Below are 17,983 nucleotides of genomic sequence, written 5' to 3' on the forward strand. Positions count from 1 at the left end.
TAAAATGGCAACTTTTTTACAAAAATTAATTTTTTCAACTTAATTTTTGAAAATGTTCCGGAAATACTGCGTCCTTTAAACATATATAAAATTAAAGCTTATTTTATGTACTACAAAATGAAAAAAAAAATTTGTCCCGACGACCTATCTTCTATATTCAAATGGCTACCATATTCAAAAAAAACACTATTTTTGTGTTAAAATTTTCGATTTTCGATTTTAAATTTTCAACTTAAAAATGCTATAACTTTTTGAAAAATGTATATATCAGCACAAATTTTTTTTTTCTAAATACATTATAAGTACATCTTTCATTTGACATACTTTTTATTAAAATTGGACAATTTCCCCTTATATAGGGGGCGTTCAAAACTTAAAATATTGTAAAAAACATAGATCTTTTTCAACTGAACTTTTGAAAATGTTCCGGAAATACTGCGTCCTTTAAACATATATCAAATCAAAGGTTATGTTATATACTATCAAATGAAAAAAAAAAATTTGTCCCGACATCTTATCTTCTATGTGCAAATGGCTGTCGAAAATTTAAAAAAAAATGTAATGTTTGCGATAAAAATTACATTTTATCGGGATGTTTTTTGTACTTAAAACTGCCATAACTTTTTCAAAAATGAACAAATAAAAATAATATTTTTTTGTATTGAAACCTTAGATATTTCCCTTTCATTTGATATAATTTTTTTTGAAAATCTAACACTTATTCTGCTCACTGGGAGGATTTAAAATAGTAACTTTTTTACAAAAAATAACTTTTTCAACTTAATTTTTGAAAATGTTCCGGAAATACTGCGTCCTTTAAACATATATAAAATTAAAGCTTATTTTATGTACTACAAAATGAAAAAAAAAAATTTGTCCCGACGATCTATCTTCTATACGCAAATGGCTACCATATTGAAAAATATACTATTTTTGTATGATAATTATGGGTTTTGTATTTTATTTTAATAGAAGTTGATGTTGCTTTTGCAATTATCCATCAATTTTTTAAAATTAAACACTATCTACAGATTTGCATCGAAGCGTTTCTTATGATAGTGATTTTAATCACTGTCAGATTAAATCTATACTGGACCCTACTATGCAATGTCTCCACTATGCCGCGACCTCACTGTGCTACCGTCTTTTTTCATTTTATAGTACATAAAATAAGCTTTAATTTAGCGATTTTTAAAAGGACGCAGTATTTCCGGAACATTTTCAAAAATTAAGTTGAAAAAATTAATTTTTGTAAAAAAGTTGCCATTTTAAATCCCCCCCAATGAGCAGGTTAAGTGATAGATTTTCAAAAAAATGATATCAAATGAAAGGTAAATATCTAAGGTTTTAGTATAAAAAAAAATTATGTTGATTTGTTGATTTTTCAAAAAGTTATGGAAGTTTTAAGAAAAAAAAGTGAAAAAATTTCGAAAATTAGCGATTTTTAAATTTGTAATTTTTTTGGATATTTCCCCCATTTGCGGGGAACGAGGGAATTTTTTTCAATTTTTAAGGGTAATGTCTTCAACTAGATACGATTTGTGATCTTTTGACATATTTTTGAAAGAAATAGGTCCAGTGAGAGCTGAGAAAAAGTGGCAACAGACACACAAAAAAAAAACACATCATAGTAAAATTAATACCTTCTCAGCTTCGCATCGAAACTAAAAAAAAAAACACATAGTAAAATTAATACCTTCTTCGCTTCGTATCGAAGCTAAAAAAATTGACCTCTGGATTTATCTTTATGGTGAAAATGATTACCGTATTCAAAAATTTGTTATTTTTGTGTTAAAATTCTGGGTTTTGTATTTTATTTTATTTTAAAATACCTGACAAGGGGAGTACACTAATTTTCATAAATATTATATAAATTAAATTGGTATATCATAGAAAGTTTAATAAATTAAAATTTTTTTTTTAAGTCGAGAAAAATAACTTTAAAATTTGGACTTGTCTTCATGATGAAAATGACTGTCATATTCAAAAATATGCTATTTTTGTGAAACAATTCCTAATAATATATTTTGCATTTATTAACTTTATAATGCTAACCCAACTAGACGTTTAAAAAGAATAGGCCTTTTCCCATTATAAACAAACCACAAAGCCCATATATATTGCATGCCCTACACAACAGTTATTGCAGCAATCATCTTATGTTCGTAAGATTCTTAATATCTACAATAAAATACAAATACTTTACATTTTATTAGCAGATATACTGCTAATTCAGTGAGTTGCCTTTGTGACATAGTATTCCAATCAACACATAAAAGTACATGCAAGAAAATAGTTTTTCAATGTAAAGGCGTAAAGAAATAAAGTAATATACTAACAACAAAACATAAAAACCATAATTAATATTTATGAATCTATGAAAAATTTTACAAACAAATGAGAATTAAAAAAGAAGAGCATAGCACACTTATTTTATTTAAACAAATTTATATCTTGAAACTGCTCTCCTACAAAACTTTAGTCTTCAATACTTACAACATCTCTTAGTCAGCAATATAAAATATCTCATGAGGTTACATTATTGTGTTACATCGCTGAATATAACTTTATTAGATAATGTATTTCAATAATTTTGCTCGGACTGTTGTTTTCTAGGAGAGTGATCTAAGTCTTTATATGTACCACACATATGATTAAGAGATATAGACTTATATTTATTCTAGTATCCTAGCATAAAACATTCACCTGTTTTATATAATAGGTGAGACTATTATCATTAATTAAAAATACTATTTGTATTTGACATTTTTCTCATCTTCATTGTCATAAACATTTACTNAAATACTATTTGTATTTGACATTTTTCTCATCTTCATTGTCATAAACATTTACTTACAAGTGACAATATTAAAGAAAAAAAATTTTATTATCAGTGCTTCTTGATATTTGTTAACTAAATCACAGGATATTTTTGAGAATAATTTACAATGAAAAATAAGTTAAAAATTAAGAAAAATAAATTATAAATAAAAACAACATATATATAAAAATTAATTAAATTAAAATTTAGAAAACTAATTTATTATATTAAATACGCCAAAAATTTAAAACATATCTTAACAAAAACTCAAATATTGGTATTGTACAAGGAGGATACTGTTCATTAATTTTATCTACAAATAAATTCCTAAATATAACAAAGTACAACTTAAGATTAAGTATTACTATTTTTTTAATAAACTTTTAAATAAATACTTAATCAACATCATAAATGGAATGTACAATTATTCAACAACATTGATTGTTATAGTTTTGCCCTTAGGATCATCAAATCTATCCATTGTTTTAATATCCATTATCATCATAATACCCCATGTTACAATAAACAATAGTAGTGCTGTCACAAATAATCCCGCTAATATTGGAGGAGTGAAAAATGCATCTTGTTCTTGAGGTTCACCAAATTTAATGCTTTCTGTTGAGGAGGGAATCCATGGTTGAACCTTAAAAATATTAATAATTGCATAAGTTATAGATATACAAAAGTTTAGTTTTACAAAAATGTTTTATTTTAAACTGTAAAAACCTGAAATTTTCCATTAAATGTCAAAACAATTGAATCATTTTTAAAAACAACAGGTCCTTCAATGAAATAAGACATGCCTAATTGTGATTCTATAGTCTTTTGTGGATACAAAAAAACAGATTTTTCATTAATTCTTTCAAGTTCAATATATTCCAACTGCCAATTAAATGATTGTTTTACAAAACGGAAACGTAATGTAATTTTTGAATCATTTCCCATTAATGTCTTGGTGACTTTTAACATATTATCTCGTGAGTCATCCATGTATACCTAAAAATAATTTTAATGTTAATATAAAATATAATTTAATTACAATTTAATAATTAAAAAATGTAATACATACATTTTCACCAGCAGAACTTGGTTCTTCAAGTTCAATAGCAGGACTTCCATTAATTGATAAGGTCGGATAATTTTGGGAGAATATTAAAACTTTGTCTTTACCTTTTAATACTAAAGGTTTTTTATCATCAATTTCCATTAAATGCCTAGCTACTAAATGATGTGCAAAATCATTTGATTCAATCCAGGCATTTCGATTTCCAGTTAATATACCAATCACATTTTCGTATTTTTCACACATTTCTTCAAAAGACTGTACAATTTTCAAATCATGTCTACCCAACATTTCTTGTCTTTCTTCAGATGATTTGGCATCTTCTAATTCAACTGATAATACAAGTTTTTCTAAATTAGGTAAAATAACATCATTTTTGAAATTTTCAAAGAAATATCCATAATTTTTTAACAATTGAATTGCTTTATTTGGTTCAGGTACTGAAGGAATAAAACGACGATTAACAAATGCCTCTAACAAAGGAAAAACACTTCGGCCATCAATACCTGTAAGATAATTCTATTAAGCTTCGTATGAACAACAATATAAAAAATAATTTTAAAATATAATCAGAATAAATATTGTCAATGGTTAAATAAAAAATATTTCAAAAAGATCATTTGTAATTTATAAAGTATTTTTTGATTAACTTTGATGTATGTTTTCACCATAAAAACAAAATAAAGTTACAAAATTTTTTTTTTTCATATTAAAGTATATTACATAATCTTTAATTTAAGATATATATATATATATATATATCTTATCAGATATATATATATCAGAGTGTCAGAGTTTCCGGAACACTTTCAAAATTTAAGTTGAAAAAGTTAATTTTTTGTGAAAAAGTTGTCATTTTGAATCATCTCCTATAGGCAGGTAAATGGTCAGATTTATAAAAAAATATATATATTGATTAGAGCTGAGATTGAGTGGTAACAGATGCAAAAAAATAAATAAAAATAAAAAAAAAACACATGATAGTAAAATTAATACCTTTTCAGCTTCGCATCAAAGCTAAAAAATATGTCATTTTATTTTAAAGAATTATTTCAATATACATCATAATATTTTTAACATTTATACTTTTATCTATTTTATTTCTCAATTTAGCTTTTATATTATAAATTTCTATTCGCTGCAAAAACAATGCAAGTTAAATATGTTTTATCTCAATTTAATGTATTTTGGTCAAATGAAAATTAAAATAAAACACAATATTAGTAATTTATTAAGTCGCTTGAAAGACTTAATTTTTAAATGTCTCATTTTTTTAAGAGGATTTGTCTTAAAAAAAATTTTATGACATTACTTCCACAATTTTTCATATCAAAGTCAAAACAATTCACGTGGAATTGTTGGATTGTATTAGATTTTTTTCATACTAACTATACTTTATTATCACAAATATCAAATGAGACATAATTTTTTTTATAAACAGGATTTTAAGAACAAACTAGTATTAGATGAATTCTCTAAAAAAACCTTTTTAAAGTTAATAAAATAACATAATAGAATGTCAAATAATAACTATTACATCATTTTATGAAAGCTACACTTTTAAAAAACACTTAATTTAATAATTAAGCAATATTGTAGTTATTCCAAAGGCGCACTGAGAGACTAATAGTCCTGAGAACACAGTAATTGTGACAGTTCTATCCAGAACACATTTGTATTGCTCCATAAAAAAAAAGTTTAAAATCAATTTTAGAAACCAAAATATGCTAATTATAGGCCAAATGAATAATTGCCTTTAAGATTGTGAAAATTTCAGCATTAATTATTAGTATTATATGATTATTTTAAGAATAAAAATATGATAAAGTTATATATGGAAAAGAAATTTTTTGTCCATAGTTAAATTTATACAAGCAGCTTTAATACTAGTAGTAATGTCACTCAACTGCAAAAAAATCCTTAACTCTTACTGCATAACATTTTGTAAAAAAAAAAATAAAGTAAAATATATTAAATTTAGAAAAGAAAAAAAAAATTAAAACATTTATCAGTGAAGTCTCCCTAAAAAGCCTTTATTTTTATCTTAAGGTATATGCCAATTTATGAGCTTATAATTTTCAATATAAATAATACACAAGTATTATTTTTCAAAAGTATTACTTTCTTAATTCTAGAGAATTAAAAAATTAATGTGGCCTCATACTCCTCAAAACACTAACTTACATATTAACAAATAAAAATTAATATATTATTTTAAAATAATTATAAATGTAATTTGGACCACACCTTAACTAATGAGTAGATCTATTAATAATTGCTAATATGTTACTTAACATATAAATAAATTATAGAGATAGCATACCTCTCCATCTGAAATCTTCTAAACTTAATGAATTTTCGTAAAATGTAGCAAACTTTACATCTTTGGTAGCTAATTTCATTATTAAATCAGTAAATTCATCACTATCCATAGCATGTTGATATTTAGCAATAGTTCCTAAATTTGTTTGACCACAGGAAAACAACATAACTGGAACTTGGTTGAAGGATAATGCACACGTACATGCTAAATAACATAGCAGTACAATATTAATATATTTTAACATTATTAGAAAATTTGGGACTGATTTTAAGGCTTTAATTAACTAACTAAAACCAAGACGGGATCATTATTAAATTTTTACATACAAAAACTTTTTACTGATAAGAATATAAATCGATGACAGGGAAACGCCCAGGAATACAGTATAACCAGTTGTATATTATAAATATATTTATATAATATGTTATAACCAATATATAAAAACTTATATTATCTTATTTTAAAATTATGTTTTAATTTAATTCGTTTTAAAAATTATACGAAAATAGAGATTATAAATTTCTACTTTTGTTAACGTTAAAACAAGCTAGTAATATTCTAAGGATCAAATAAAATATTAGATCTAAAACTTGAAAATTTTTATTTAATCGCTAATCAATAAGAAAATTATAAATTATAAAAACTAGTATATATCTGTGTTGATATTAATTTTGTAATAAAATTTGTAAAATTCAATCACACTATTATATAAAATGTCATGTTTAATAAAATAATCGCTTATATTTTAAGTTGGCCCAATTTAATACATGGGCGAACGGGTGCAGTGACGAATCCAGGAGACTAATTCATGACTCCTTTAAAATAGATTCAATATCATATTTTAATTGCCCTTTGAGTATTATATCAAGATAACATATTGATTATGTAAATTTTATTTTTAAATTTCGGAGTTTAGAAAATATTGTTCAAGTTAATTGACAATTGATTTCATCTATTCCCCACAATCCCCGCAAATAAAAGAAAGACCCAAAAAATTACAATTATTAATATTTGCATATTTCGAAATATTTTTTTTCTTTCAATTGCCATAATTTTTTCAAAGTTCAATATATTGAATTAATATTTTTAATTAAACATGGACAAAAATATGAGGGTATTAAATAAAAATTTACAAAGATAGAGGCAGACAAATAAATAAAATATTAAAAGTAAATGAAATAACATAACAAACATCACGGATGGTATTAAAACACATCCGGTCTGGACACTAGCTCTTTAGTGTTGGCTAGTGTAAAGAGGAAACACAAGCTCTCCACACATAAATAAAATTAAGTTAATTAATAATATAAAAAAATTAAATTAAATTATTTATAAATTACAGCTTATTACATAAATTTAATTATAAAAAACGATAGCCGATTTCCGAAGATACCCATCCAATGGTTTGGATGTTTCGCCTAAAAGAACAGACAGTTCGCTGCTGGCGGCTCTACTTAATCATTGATACAACAGTGACAAAAAAAATAAGAAACTTGTACACTACAACTCTGATAGAAGAAGCAATAACGGCCTGTGTTTTTGGAATAGATCAATACCGATAAACAATTTAAATTGTGTTTTTTCTCTAATCGCCTTATCTAGCAGTCACCGACAGAAATAATGAGATGTTGACCCAACCTGTACGTCAAAAAAGATTCAATCAGGTATTCTCTTACGCAATAAAAAACAGATAAAGACATAACAATTATAAACGGTTCACCTTTCAATTTGTGACATAACAAATAACATTACATATTTATGAATAATGTAATTAACAAAAAAGCCCTTATATTATAAGTTATTAAGTAAAAAATACAGATAAATATTTATTAAATATAGATATAAATATTTTTTTACTATGCCTGAAAGAAGATAATTTGCGGATTAGAATAGTATAGATTTTCAAAGTAGTTAATGATATAAAAATTTAATTGCAAAATTACTTCTATTTTTAATTTAATATTTTTGTAGACAAATATAATAAAATATTATATGTATTATTATAAAATCTGTTGTATATAAAAGAAAAAATATTTAATTTTTAGCTCATAATTGATCTTACAGATTAAATTACCATACAAATTTTTCACTTAGTGTTAAAAAATAATGTTTTTTAAATTTAAAAAAAAATGTCAATAATTTAAAGTTGTAGATCAGTAAGTTTTTGTTAATTCAATAATGAATTTAAAACAAAATCAACATGTATACAATTTTTTTCTTAATAAAGCTACTCAATTAATAGCTTAGATAAACTATAAAAGAAATTATTTTTAACTTAAATATTTCCTGCGAGTAACATAAACAAAAATCATTTTTTAAATAATAATAAAAAATTGTTGTAATACTAAATATTATTCTTATAAATAATGAAAAATGTATATTTTACAGTTTTTGTCACACTAAAGAAAAATGTCTTCAGTCTTATCTACCAAACAAATGATGTTTTTCAATACTTTCACAAAATGTTTCCTTTGTTTTCAGTCCTAATTAAAAACAAACAACTTTATTAATTATTAATAAAAGAATATTTTACGATCATGTTAAAAATGCCAATTATAAGCGCAAAATATTTGACAATTTGAAATGAACATTTATAGGTGTTATTTAAGTATTTTTTAAAAAATAATTAATCATCTGTTAAATCAAAACAAAAAATCAGTATTTTGAAACATATATTAATATTTCATAATATAGTGCAGTATTATGAATAAAAACTAAAATAATTGTTAAGTAAAAGTAATTTCTTTTAAAATCAAAGCAAAAATGATTATATATATATATATCACTTTTATTTATTATTTAAATTACTAGGGGACAAGAAACAATTTTATAAATTTTCAATCAATATTACAATTTAAACAATATATTGATAAAAATTTATAAAATGAGTTAACTAACTAAACAACTTAATGATTAAATATTTAAATTGGTATACTTGATTAATTAAAAAACACAACAAAAGCTTGATTAATAAAACTTATAAGCTGTTATTATCCTTAAATAATAAAGAATAAAGCATACACAAAAATTAATCATAATCACCCACATTTACAAATATATTGTGGTTAAATTTAAAGCAAATAAAAGAAAACTTATTTAAAGTCTACTTTTATTTTTTGCAATTTATTCTGCATACATGTACAATTTATCAATAATATCATATTTAAAGTTCTTAATACTTAATATAATAAGAGAGATTCAGAATCTAATTTTAATCATTTTTCAGCAAATCAATAAAAATTTATAAAATTGTCTCAACAATAAATTTATTGCATTTATTTTAGTTGTGTTTTTATATTTTTTTGATCTTGCATAAAATAAGAAAAGAAAATTTTTTAATTTAAACAGTGATCACTAAATCCATAACTCACCAAAAATTGTTTTAATTAAACACCTTATTTTTACCTGGTATTTAAGTTTTATCTTGGAGAAAAGTGATTAAAAAATATTGTTGAATTATTATGTTCTCAACGTATGGCTGAAAAATATGGATATGATGTGAAAGTAAATAGTAAACGAAATTTGTTTAATAGTTTAATTAATTTAAGTGCAATAGAATTTTAACAGGAATATTATACAAGTTAGGGCCTTATTTACAAAATTTTTAAATAATTCAACACCAGCAAAAAAAATATTTGATATAACTTGTCTGAATAAAATATAAATTACATAAAATAAAAGAAACAATCACTGAATTATTTTTTAAATCAATAAGATCTATTATGTATAAATACAAAGAGTTGATCATTGATATCACTGGATATTTTCAAAATAATTTGCTAGAATAATATAACACCTAATTTTTTATAAATTTCGGATTTTGTTTGTTATGTTTATCATAGATGTATTGTCATTTACAATCATATATATATATAAGAATTCTTTTTTTGCCAATTAATGATTAATAAAAGTGAAATAATTGTTTAGTTATTTAACATTTACTTAATTATATAATTTTTTTAAATTAAATATTTGTAGGTACTTTTTTTTCCGATACATTAGAGGCACCAGGCAATTGTCGAGCATCTGATAAATATTTAGTATCTATAAATCAAAATATATATATTTAAATAAATATATAAAATATTAAGCATGTTAGAAAATTCAATACCCAATTATTATTCATTACTCACCACTAGTTCTACATTCTAATAATCTTTCTAGCTTAACCTTAACAGGCAATAACTTATACTTCATTTCCTGCTCATCAACCCAATGTCTTGAAGTTTTTATTTCTTCCCGATTATTATTGTTTGTTGTTGGTAATATATCACTCTTACAACTACTTATGGTTGGCTGATTATAAATTATATTTGTTTTACTATCTGATATTTCATCATTTTCATATAAAAAAGCCATCACATTATTTAAAGTTTTACCATTTCGAGTGCCATTACTTCCATTAGCAACATCATTATGAATACTTTTTTCCGGGGCACTAATTTGATTCTTGATGATCTCAAGATGATGTTTAACTTGTTTATGACCAAAACAAACTTGAACTTCTTCATTAGAAAAACCTTGAAATTTATCGTTTTTCATATCAACAAGTTGAGTTAATACAATATCTCTATTTTTACAATGGATTGCATCTGTTGACGTAAAACCTTTAAAACCACATTTCTCTGTAATATTATTAGCACAATCTTGTAAGACTGTTACTATATCATTCAATTTTGCATAATTTTGACAAGGAATAGCTTCCATTTGGTTGAATCCTATGAAACCTTTAATTAAATCAGATTTATCATGTTCAGAAATATCATAATTTTTATTCTCTAAGTACATATTCATTAGATTTTTATCTATTTTAAAATTTATTTTGGTTTTGAACTCATTATTTTTTTCAAAAGAATCATAATGAGGAACATCTAAATCATTCAATATGTCAGATGCTTTTTTTAGTTTTTTAGTTTTACTAGCATGAGTACTATCATAAACTTCTGAATTTCTTTTATACTTATCTTTTCCAATACGTTTTAATTTTAATTTTAAGTCATCATGGAGCGGTTCAGTGAACTCACTAAACTTATTTGTAAAATTACTATTTTTTTTTGATATGTTAATAATTTTATCTTTATCTTTAAATTCTTTACTTTTTTTATTTTTATGAACTGATTTATCTTTGCAAGTTTCTTTTAGATTATTTTGTAATGTATTTAATTTGTAACCAATTTCACCATTTCTCCTACTATCAGTAATAATGTTTTGATGTGTAGAATCAGATACTTCAGTATGAGACGCTGAATCTTTATTAATAGGAGACTTACATATTTCATCTAAATTCTTAGATCTAATATATTGACTAACATCATTTATTGAATTTATTTGATTAAATTTTTCAGATTCTAGTAAAAAATCATCCTCTTGTTTAGAATTTGAAGAAGAATTTCCTTTTATCATTCTATTTAGATTTTCTGCTGAATTTTTAGTTTCAGTTTGGATTTTAGCTGAAAGAAAATTTTCTGTATTAAGTTTATTGGTAGAAATTGATCTAGTATACTGGTCAATAGTTTTAGTTTCAACTCTTTCATTGTTTTTAGATTTTTTGTCATTATTTTTAGCTTCTTTACTATGTTTAGCTAAACTAATATCAGATGAATTATCATTTGGTTTATCAACAACGTCTTTATTTCCATTGTCTTTTCTACTACTTTTATGGTGACTAGATGATGACTTTGACTTTTCAGATGTAGAACATTTATTTTTATGAGAATTTGATTTTTGTTTAGAAGAACCACCAGCATTACTCTCATCATCACTTCGATTCCCATTCGTTGATTTAGGTTCTTTACAAAGGCTAGATGATTTTTCTTTCATATCTGGTCGAGAATCTTTTCTATCTCTTTTTGGTGATTTTTCTCTGTCACTATGATGAGATTTTTTATCATGTCTATGTTTTCTTTCTTTATCTTTATTTTCACTGCGATGTTTGTTATGATTACTAGATTTTTTATCTTTCAAGTCTTTACTTTTTTTAGAATTGTTTTTTTCTACGCTATTTGAACAATTTTCCTTAGATTTCTCAGATTTATTACTACTTATATGTGATTTGTCTTGAATTTTACTACTCGTAAATAAATTACTTTTACTTTTAGGACTGGAATCTATTGTTTTTGGTTTTTCTGTGTTATTAGTATTTCTATTAATATCTGTTTTATCACTTTCATTTATTGGATCTACACCATTTTTAATTAAATCAACAGATATATTTTCAAATTTAAAGCCATTAAGATTATTTTCACTATTTTCATTAGTTGTTTGCACAGGACTTCCACCAATACTATTCAAATCTGACATTCCAGATATGCTTTCATCATTACTATTTTCATCTAACCCTGATATTAAAGGTTCAAACTCTGGAGAGATAACATCAGCACTTTCATTAATGTCATTTGTTTTAGTTTGGTCTAAAAAAAATTATTTTGAACTATAATTAATTTATATTAATATTAAAATGTATTATTTTGTTTAAAAGTTACTAACTTAATTCTTTAAAATTTTACATTAATATTACTTTAAAATAATATTAAAATAAAAATAATATATTTAAAATCTATTATTAAAAAATGTTACTACTAAAAAGTCATTTCAAACTTAAAAAAATGTGCACATTAAATTACCATAATCTTGATTGGAGACATTAATTTTAATTTCAGTCAAATTGTTAACATTAACACTTGATCCACGAAATCCTAGGTACAATAATACAGTGTATTTAATGTAATAAAAATAAAAATAAATAAATACAATAAAAATTCAATAATTACAGAAATAAGCCACGTCTCATTAAAAAAATAAAATACAATTATGACACTTAACAATTTCTCTACAAAATTAATTATTGAAACATTTTATAATTATTAATAACAAAAAAATTTATTGCATTTTTTATTATCCATTCATTTTCAAAAGATTTTTGTGCATTAAATATTATTTTAAAATTCTATATTTACAGATAGTGTAAAATCATATAATATAACCAACTAAAAAAAAATCATAAATAAAAAATAAAAAAACATATCGGTGCCATTTTCAAGATTTAAGAAGTTTTTTTTTTTTTTTTTACTGAATGCTTATCTAAAAACCCAGCACAGGGGGGTCGTAGCATAGTTGGATCAAGTATAATAATATCCGACAGTGATTTAATCACTAACAAAAAAAAAAAACTCATCGATGCAAATCTTTCATAGTGTTTAATTTTACAAAATTGATGGATTATTCCCAGTGGTGTAGTCCTAAAAATGTTTATGGGTATACGCCTATATAATGNTGATTATTCCAAAAGCTACATGATCTGCTAGTTCCTTATTAATATCCTGATTAAGATAAAGTATGTCGAATGAAAAAGGGATTATTAAAAAATATTATTTCTCATAAAAAAATTGTGTTGATCCATACACTTTTCAATAAGTTATAGCATTATAAAGTTAAAAATATAAAAAAGAATTTTTTTACAAAAATCGTATATTTTTTATTAACTTTGATGTCAGTTTTCACCATGAAAATAAAATAAAGTCCGAAATTTTTTTTTTCCATGATAAAGTATATTACATTAGCTTTAATTTAAGATATATATAAAAGTGTCAGACTTTCCGAAACATTTTCAAAAATAAAGTTGAAAAAGTTGTCATTTTAAATCCCCCCCTATGAGCAGGTAAAGGGTCAGATTTATAAAAAAATTATACCAAATGAAAGGTAATGATATCATCCATCTATATAAAAAAATATTATATTGTTTTGGTTATTTTTAAAAAAGTTATTGCAATTTTAAATAAAAAAAATGGAAAAATTTGCGATTTTCAAAATTTGTAATTTTTTTGGAGGTTTTCTCCATTTATGGGAAACGAGGGAAATTTATTATATGACTAAGATTAATTTATAAAATGTTGTTACAAATATTTACAAAACATAACTGAAAACTGTACAAAATAATTATAAGTTGCTTTGAAAATAAAATACTAACAAAACAATATGACATACTTTTTTTTTTTAGTATTTTATTTCTACTATTTTTATTTATTTTACAGTGAGACCAATGTTTGATAAAACAAAGTTATAGAAATAAAGGAAATTACCAAAATATAATAATGAACTATATGAATTTTAAGTGTAATAAGAAGAAAGTATACAAATAAAGACAGGATATCAATTAATGAATATTGGTTAATAGGAAAAAGATCCAGAACCCAGCGTGAATTTTATAAGACATCAAGAAAAATAACAAATTACAATAAATGGATTTAAACTATTACTACTGTAAATTAATGACAATAACAACTAAAACTCATACTTTTGGTGTTCTAAGATTAAATAATAAAAAAATGATCATATAAAATTTTCAAAAAAATAACATATTCTTTTATAATCAATAGGTATGTAATTGCATTTATGATAATTTTAAAGTTAAGATTTTTAAGAGCAAAGAAGAAATTTTTTATCATGTTCTGTTAAGTTTTATTTCCCAAATAGATATATAAAAAATTTTGTTATATTATTATCAGCCTCTAGCTCTCAATTAAAGATTACTATTATATATTGTAAAAATCACAATACTTTCAATTGCTAAAAGAATTTTAATGAGTAATTAAAGTAAACAAACCATTGTGTTCGTGTTGATTGGTATTTTCATTTTTGATTCCTAAATATTCGTTAACTATGTATTCTATTTTGGATTCAAATACACTTATAGTTCTAGGTGCTAATACTTGGTTTAAAATTCTGTCCGCACCGTCTTCTATTTCTCGAGATTCACATCTATAGTAAAAAAAGATTAGTAGGTTCAAAAAATATGTGAAATATTAAATATTCTGGAGATCAAAAATTTTATATTGAAAATCAAACAACTTTTTTTTTACTACACTAAAACACTAATTTATGTTTTAAAAAACATATTTTTATGAACATTGTGCTTTGTATTTTTAATTATAGTTAATATATTAGTATATTCTTTACCATTTCAAATGTAAATACTTCAATAATTATCATAGAAATGTTATTAAATTAAATTAATACCAGGCCTTATATGTTATGCCCTAAATAATACATAAATAGACATGCAAATATACACTAAAAATTTCAGAAATGTGCACTTATATGCATTAAAAATAAAAAATTGTTTAAAATAAGTTTTAAGAAAAAAAAAAATTCATTTTACATACTTAAAATATGTTTTAAAAGTTCTAAAACATATATCCACTAAAAATTTAAAACACTTATAAAATATACATGATATAAAAAATCATTGGTTAATTTTGAAATAAAAAGAAAAGTATACGTCAATATTTTTGTAATAATAACATTATTTTAATTTTAGTACTCAAAATTATACTTGAATAAAAAATACCAATAACCTTATATGCCCTCTATGTCGAGGCTAATATAAATAAAAGAATGAAATAAAATAAATTACAACTCAAATTAAAAGGTTAATATTTAAGAATTGTACTAATATTTTAGTTTAATTTAAAAACTAATTATTACAACAGTTAATAATTATAAAAATTTATTAACTACAAAATTAAGATAGATAAAGCATAGTAAATTCTGACAACATATTAAATTATATATATTAATATTAATACAATTATAGCATAATTAAAAGTGTTATCAAATATGTTTTATTAACTAACCCATCAAATAAATGTTTCCTAAGACGTTCTCGAATTGTATTTTTATTTAACTCTGGTGTGTATTTAACTTTACTTAGAAATTTGCTAATATTTGTCTCAATGCGTTGTTTCCAATTTTGATACGTAGGCTATATAAAATATAAAAACACATCAATTTATTTATAAATAAAAGCATATAATAATAATAAATAAAACAATTATTCACTTTTGCATCAATATTTGATACACAATCTCTACGAAACTCATCAAATGTTCCATTTGATTTGAGTGACTCCAATAAAACAAAAACAGTGTCATCAACACTAAGCATATTATCATTCTTCTGATTCATTGTTAAATCTACTTGACCTAAATATAAAAATATAAAAAATTTTTTAACAAAAATATTTTATGACTTTTTCTGTAAACAAAATTAATTTTAGTATCAAGATTAAATTTAAATTCAATAAATTATCTATTATTGAAAAACAACTCTATAAACTCAATTACCTTACATCACGACACCATTATTTAAAAAAAAAAATTGCAGTATTGTTAATCCAAATAAATTTAAGTATAATTATTCAATCTATAAACATAAAACTATTGCATAAAGTAATAAATATATTAATATATGTCACTACACTCATTATTTAGTAGTTGAATACGATGAAATAAATATACAATCACTAATCAAACTCTTGTATATTATGATAACATTTTATCAACAAGATTATTCAATTATAATTTTTTATGATAATGGATACTAAGTATTATTATTTAACATTTTATAAATTAGATTTATTAATTAGAATAAAGTTTTTCTATTATTATAAATAGAATATAATTATATTGTAATCATATCATTAAACGTAGTTAACCATTAATATAGTGGTTAAATCGTCATTTAAATTTAGCATAATAATTTATTCAAAAATGTTAAATCAAATGATACATTTTATTTATTATTTATATATTATTTAATAGTTTAAATCGAAATTTCTCTTAAAATAATAATAATTTTGAAAAAACTGTATTTTATTTAGTGTTATTTATTTCTTAATTTATCATTTATTAAGTACTTTTTCGATTCATTATTTATACCTTATAGAAGTGTAAACTTTATTATTTTATATGGTAACATACATATTTTAATATATCAGATATTAGAAAATTAACCGTTTTTGAAAATGACTGGACGATAACAATGTTTAAACTAGTAAACCAAAAATTATAAATATTTTTAAATTAATACTAAAAGGTGAGATGCGGGTTATGTTATTTTTATCACTAAACATTTCTTGGCCATACTCCTCCTGCCTAAATATAATTTAAAATATATTGAAAACCTTTTCCGCAAATGATTATAACTACGCCTCTACCCAATTCAAGGTATACGTAAAGTGTCAGATATGAATAAGAAATTATTTTTGTAATTATTCGTATGGCTTAACATCAAATCAACATTACAGCAAATATTACTTTAGTTTATAAACTTCAAAAATTTTAATTTAAAAGAATTAGTTATATGATTTTTAGTGTAAATAAATATATAGTGTATAAATATAAATACAATACAATGTAGAGTGATTAATTCACACATGCACGTCCAGTTCCTTAATCTATTCATTGTTTCTAGTGTTATCGAGTGGATTTCTGCAATACTTTGATTTTCTTAATTTACACTGTTATAAACGGTCAGTGATCGTTTACCAGTATGGTGTTGTTAGTAAATTCTACCCAATTCTAACCTAATAACAATTACATATAAACTTTCCTTGTTCATGATTTTGCTTAGGACTTCACATTTTGCTTTAGAATTCATTCATGTTAAAGTGACAAATATTGATATTAAGCGTGAAGTGGTCTTTAAGAAGATTGTTTTCGGTTGGCATTGCTGTTTTTGTTCATTTAAAATGCTAAGCATCAGCGTTGGATTAGAAAGATTGACCAACTGTATGCTTTAGAGCAGTGCTGTTGTTTCCAAAGGGCACTAAAAATGTACTTTAATATTCTGTCCTTAGATTAGACCATATATTCAATGAGGAGCCTCCCTTCTATGGCTCCGAAATAAAAAATAATTAATACTGACACAAGTTTTGATGAAAATTAAATATTGCTTTTTATTTTATAATATACTTTAATTCATTTTATTAATTTAGATT

The 17,983-nt window shown here is 23.1% G+C and overlaps 2 protein-coding genes across 5 annotated transcripts; both read right to left on the bottom strand.

The window, feature by feature from the left end:
- Positions 1-3,005: 3,005 nt before the first annotated feature.
- Positions 3,006-6,542, bottom strand: LOC126900352 (V-type proton ATPase subunit S1). Of its 2 annotated transcripts, XM_050676009.1 has the most exons (5): positions 6,208-6,542; positions 3,891-4,390; positions 3,548-3,817; positions 3,217-3,464; positions 3,006-3,148 (listed from the first exon to the last, which is right to left on the bottom strand). In XM_050676009.1, exons 1-4 carry the CDS (start codon positions 6,449-6,451, stop codon positions 3,246-3,248), a joined length of 1,233 nt encoding a protein of 410 aa, XP_050531966.1. In that variant the 5' UTR covers positions 6,452-6,542; the 3' UTR covers positions 3,006-3,148; positions 3,217-3,245. The 2 variants fall into 2 exon arrangements, with proteins under 2 accessions (XP_050531966.1, XP_050531965.1); XM_050676008.1 differs by having other exon boundaries at positions 3,006-3,464.
- A 1,702-nt stretch (positions 6,543-8,244) lies between these two features.
- LOC126900351 (biorientation of chromosomes in cell division protein 1-like 1) lies at positions 8,245-16,502 on the bottom strand. 3 transcript variants are annotated; one of them, XM_050676006.1, is made up of 9 exons: positions 16,329-16,502; positions 16,045-16,187; positions 15,840-15,967; positions 14,810-14,964; positions 12,831-12,902; positions 10,341-12,617; positions 10,190-10,251; positions 9,579-9,685; positions 8,245-8,690 (listed from the first exon to the last, which is right to left on the bottom strand). In XM_050676006.1, exons 2-8 carry the CDS (start codon positions 16,168-16,170, stop codon positions 9,620-9,622), a joined length of 2,886 nt encoding a protein of 961 aa, XP_050531963.1. In that variant the 5' UTR covers positions 16,171-16,187; positions 16,329-16,502; the 3' UTR covers positions 8,245-8,690; positions 9,579-9,619. The 3 variants fall into 3 exon arrangements, with proteins under 3 accessions (XP_050531963.1, XP_050531962.1, XP_050531964.1); XM_050676005.1 differs by having other exon boundaries at positions 8,246-8,690; positions 9,613-9,685; XM_050676007.1 differs by lacking the exon at positions 9,579-9,685 and having other exon boundaries at positions 8,249-8,690.
- Between the last annotated feature and the right edge of the window lie 1,481 nt (positions 16,503-17,983).

The sequence above is a fragment of the Daktulosphaira vitifoliae genome, unplaced genomic scaffold, assembly GCF_025091365.1.
Source record: "Daktulosphaira vitifoliae isolate Bord-2020 unplaced genomic scaffold, ASM2509136v1 Scaffold_3, whole genome shotgun sequence".
Classification (NCBI taxonomy): Eukaryota; Metazoa; Arthropoda; class Insecta; order Hemiptera; family Phylloxeridae; genus Daktulosphaira; species Daktulosphaira vitifoliae.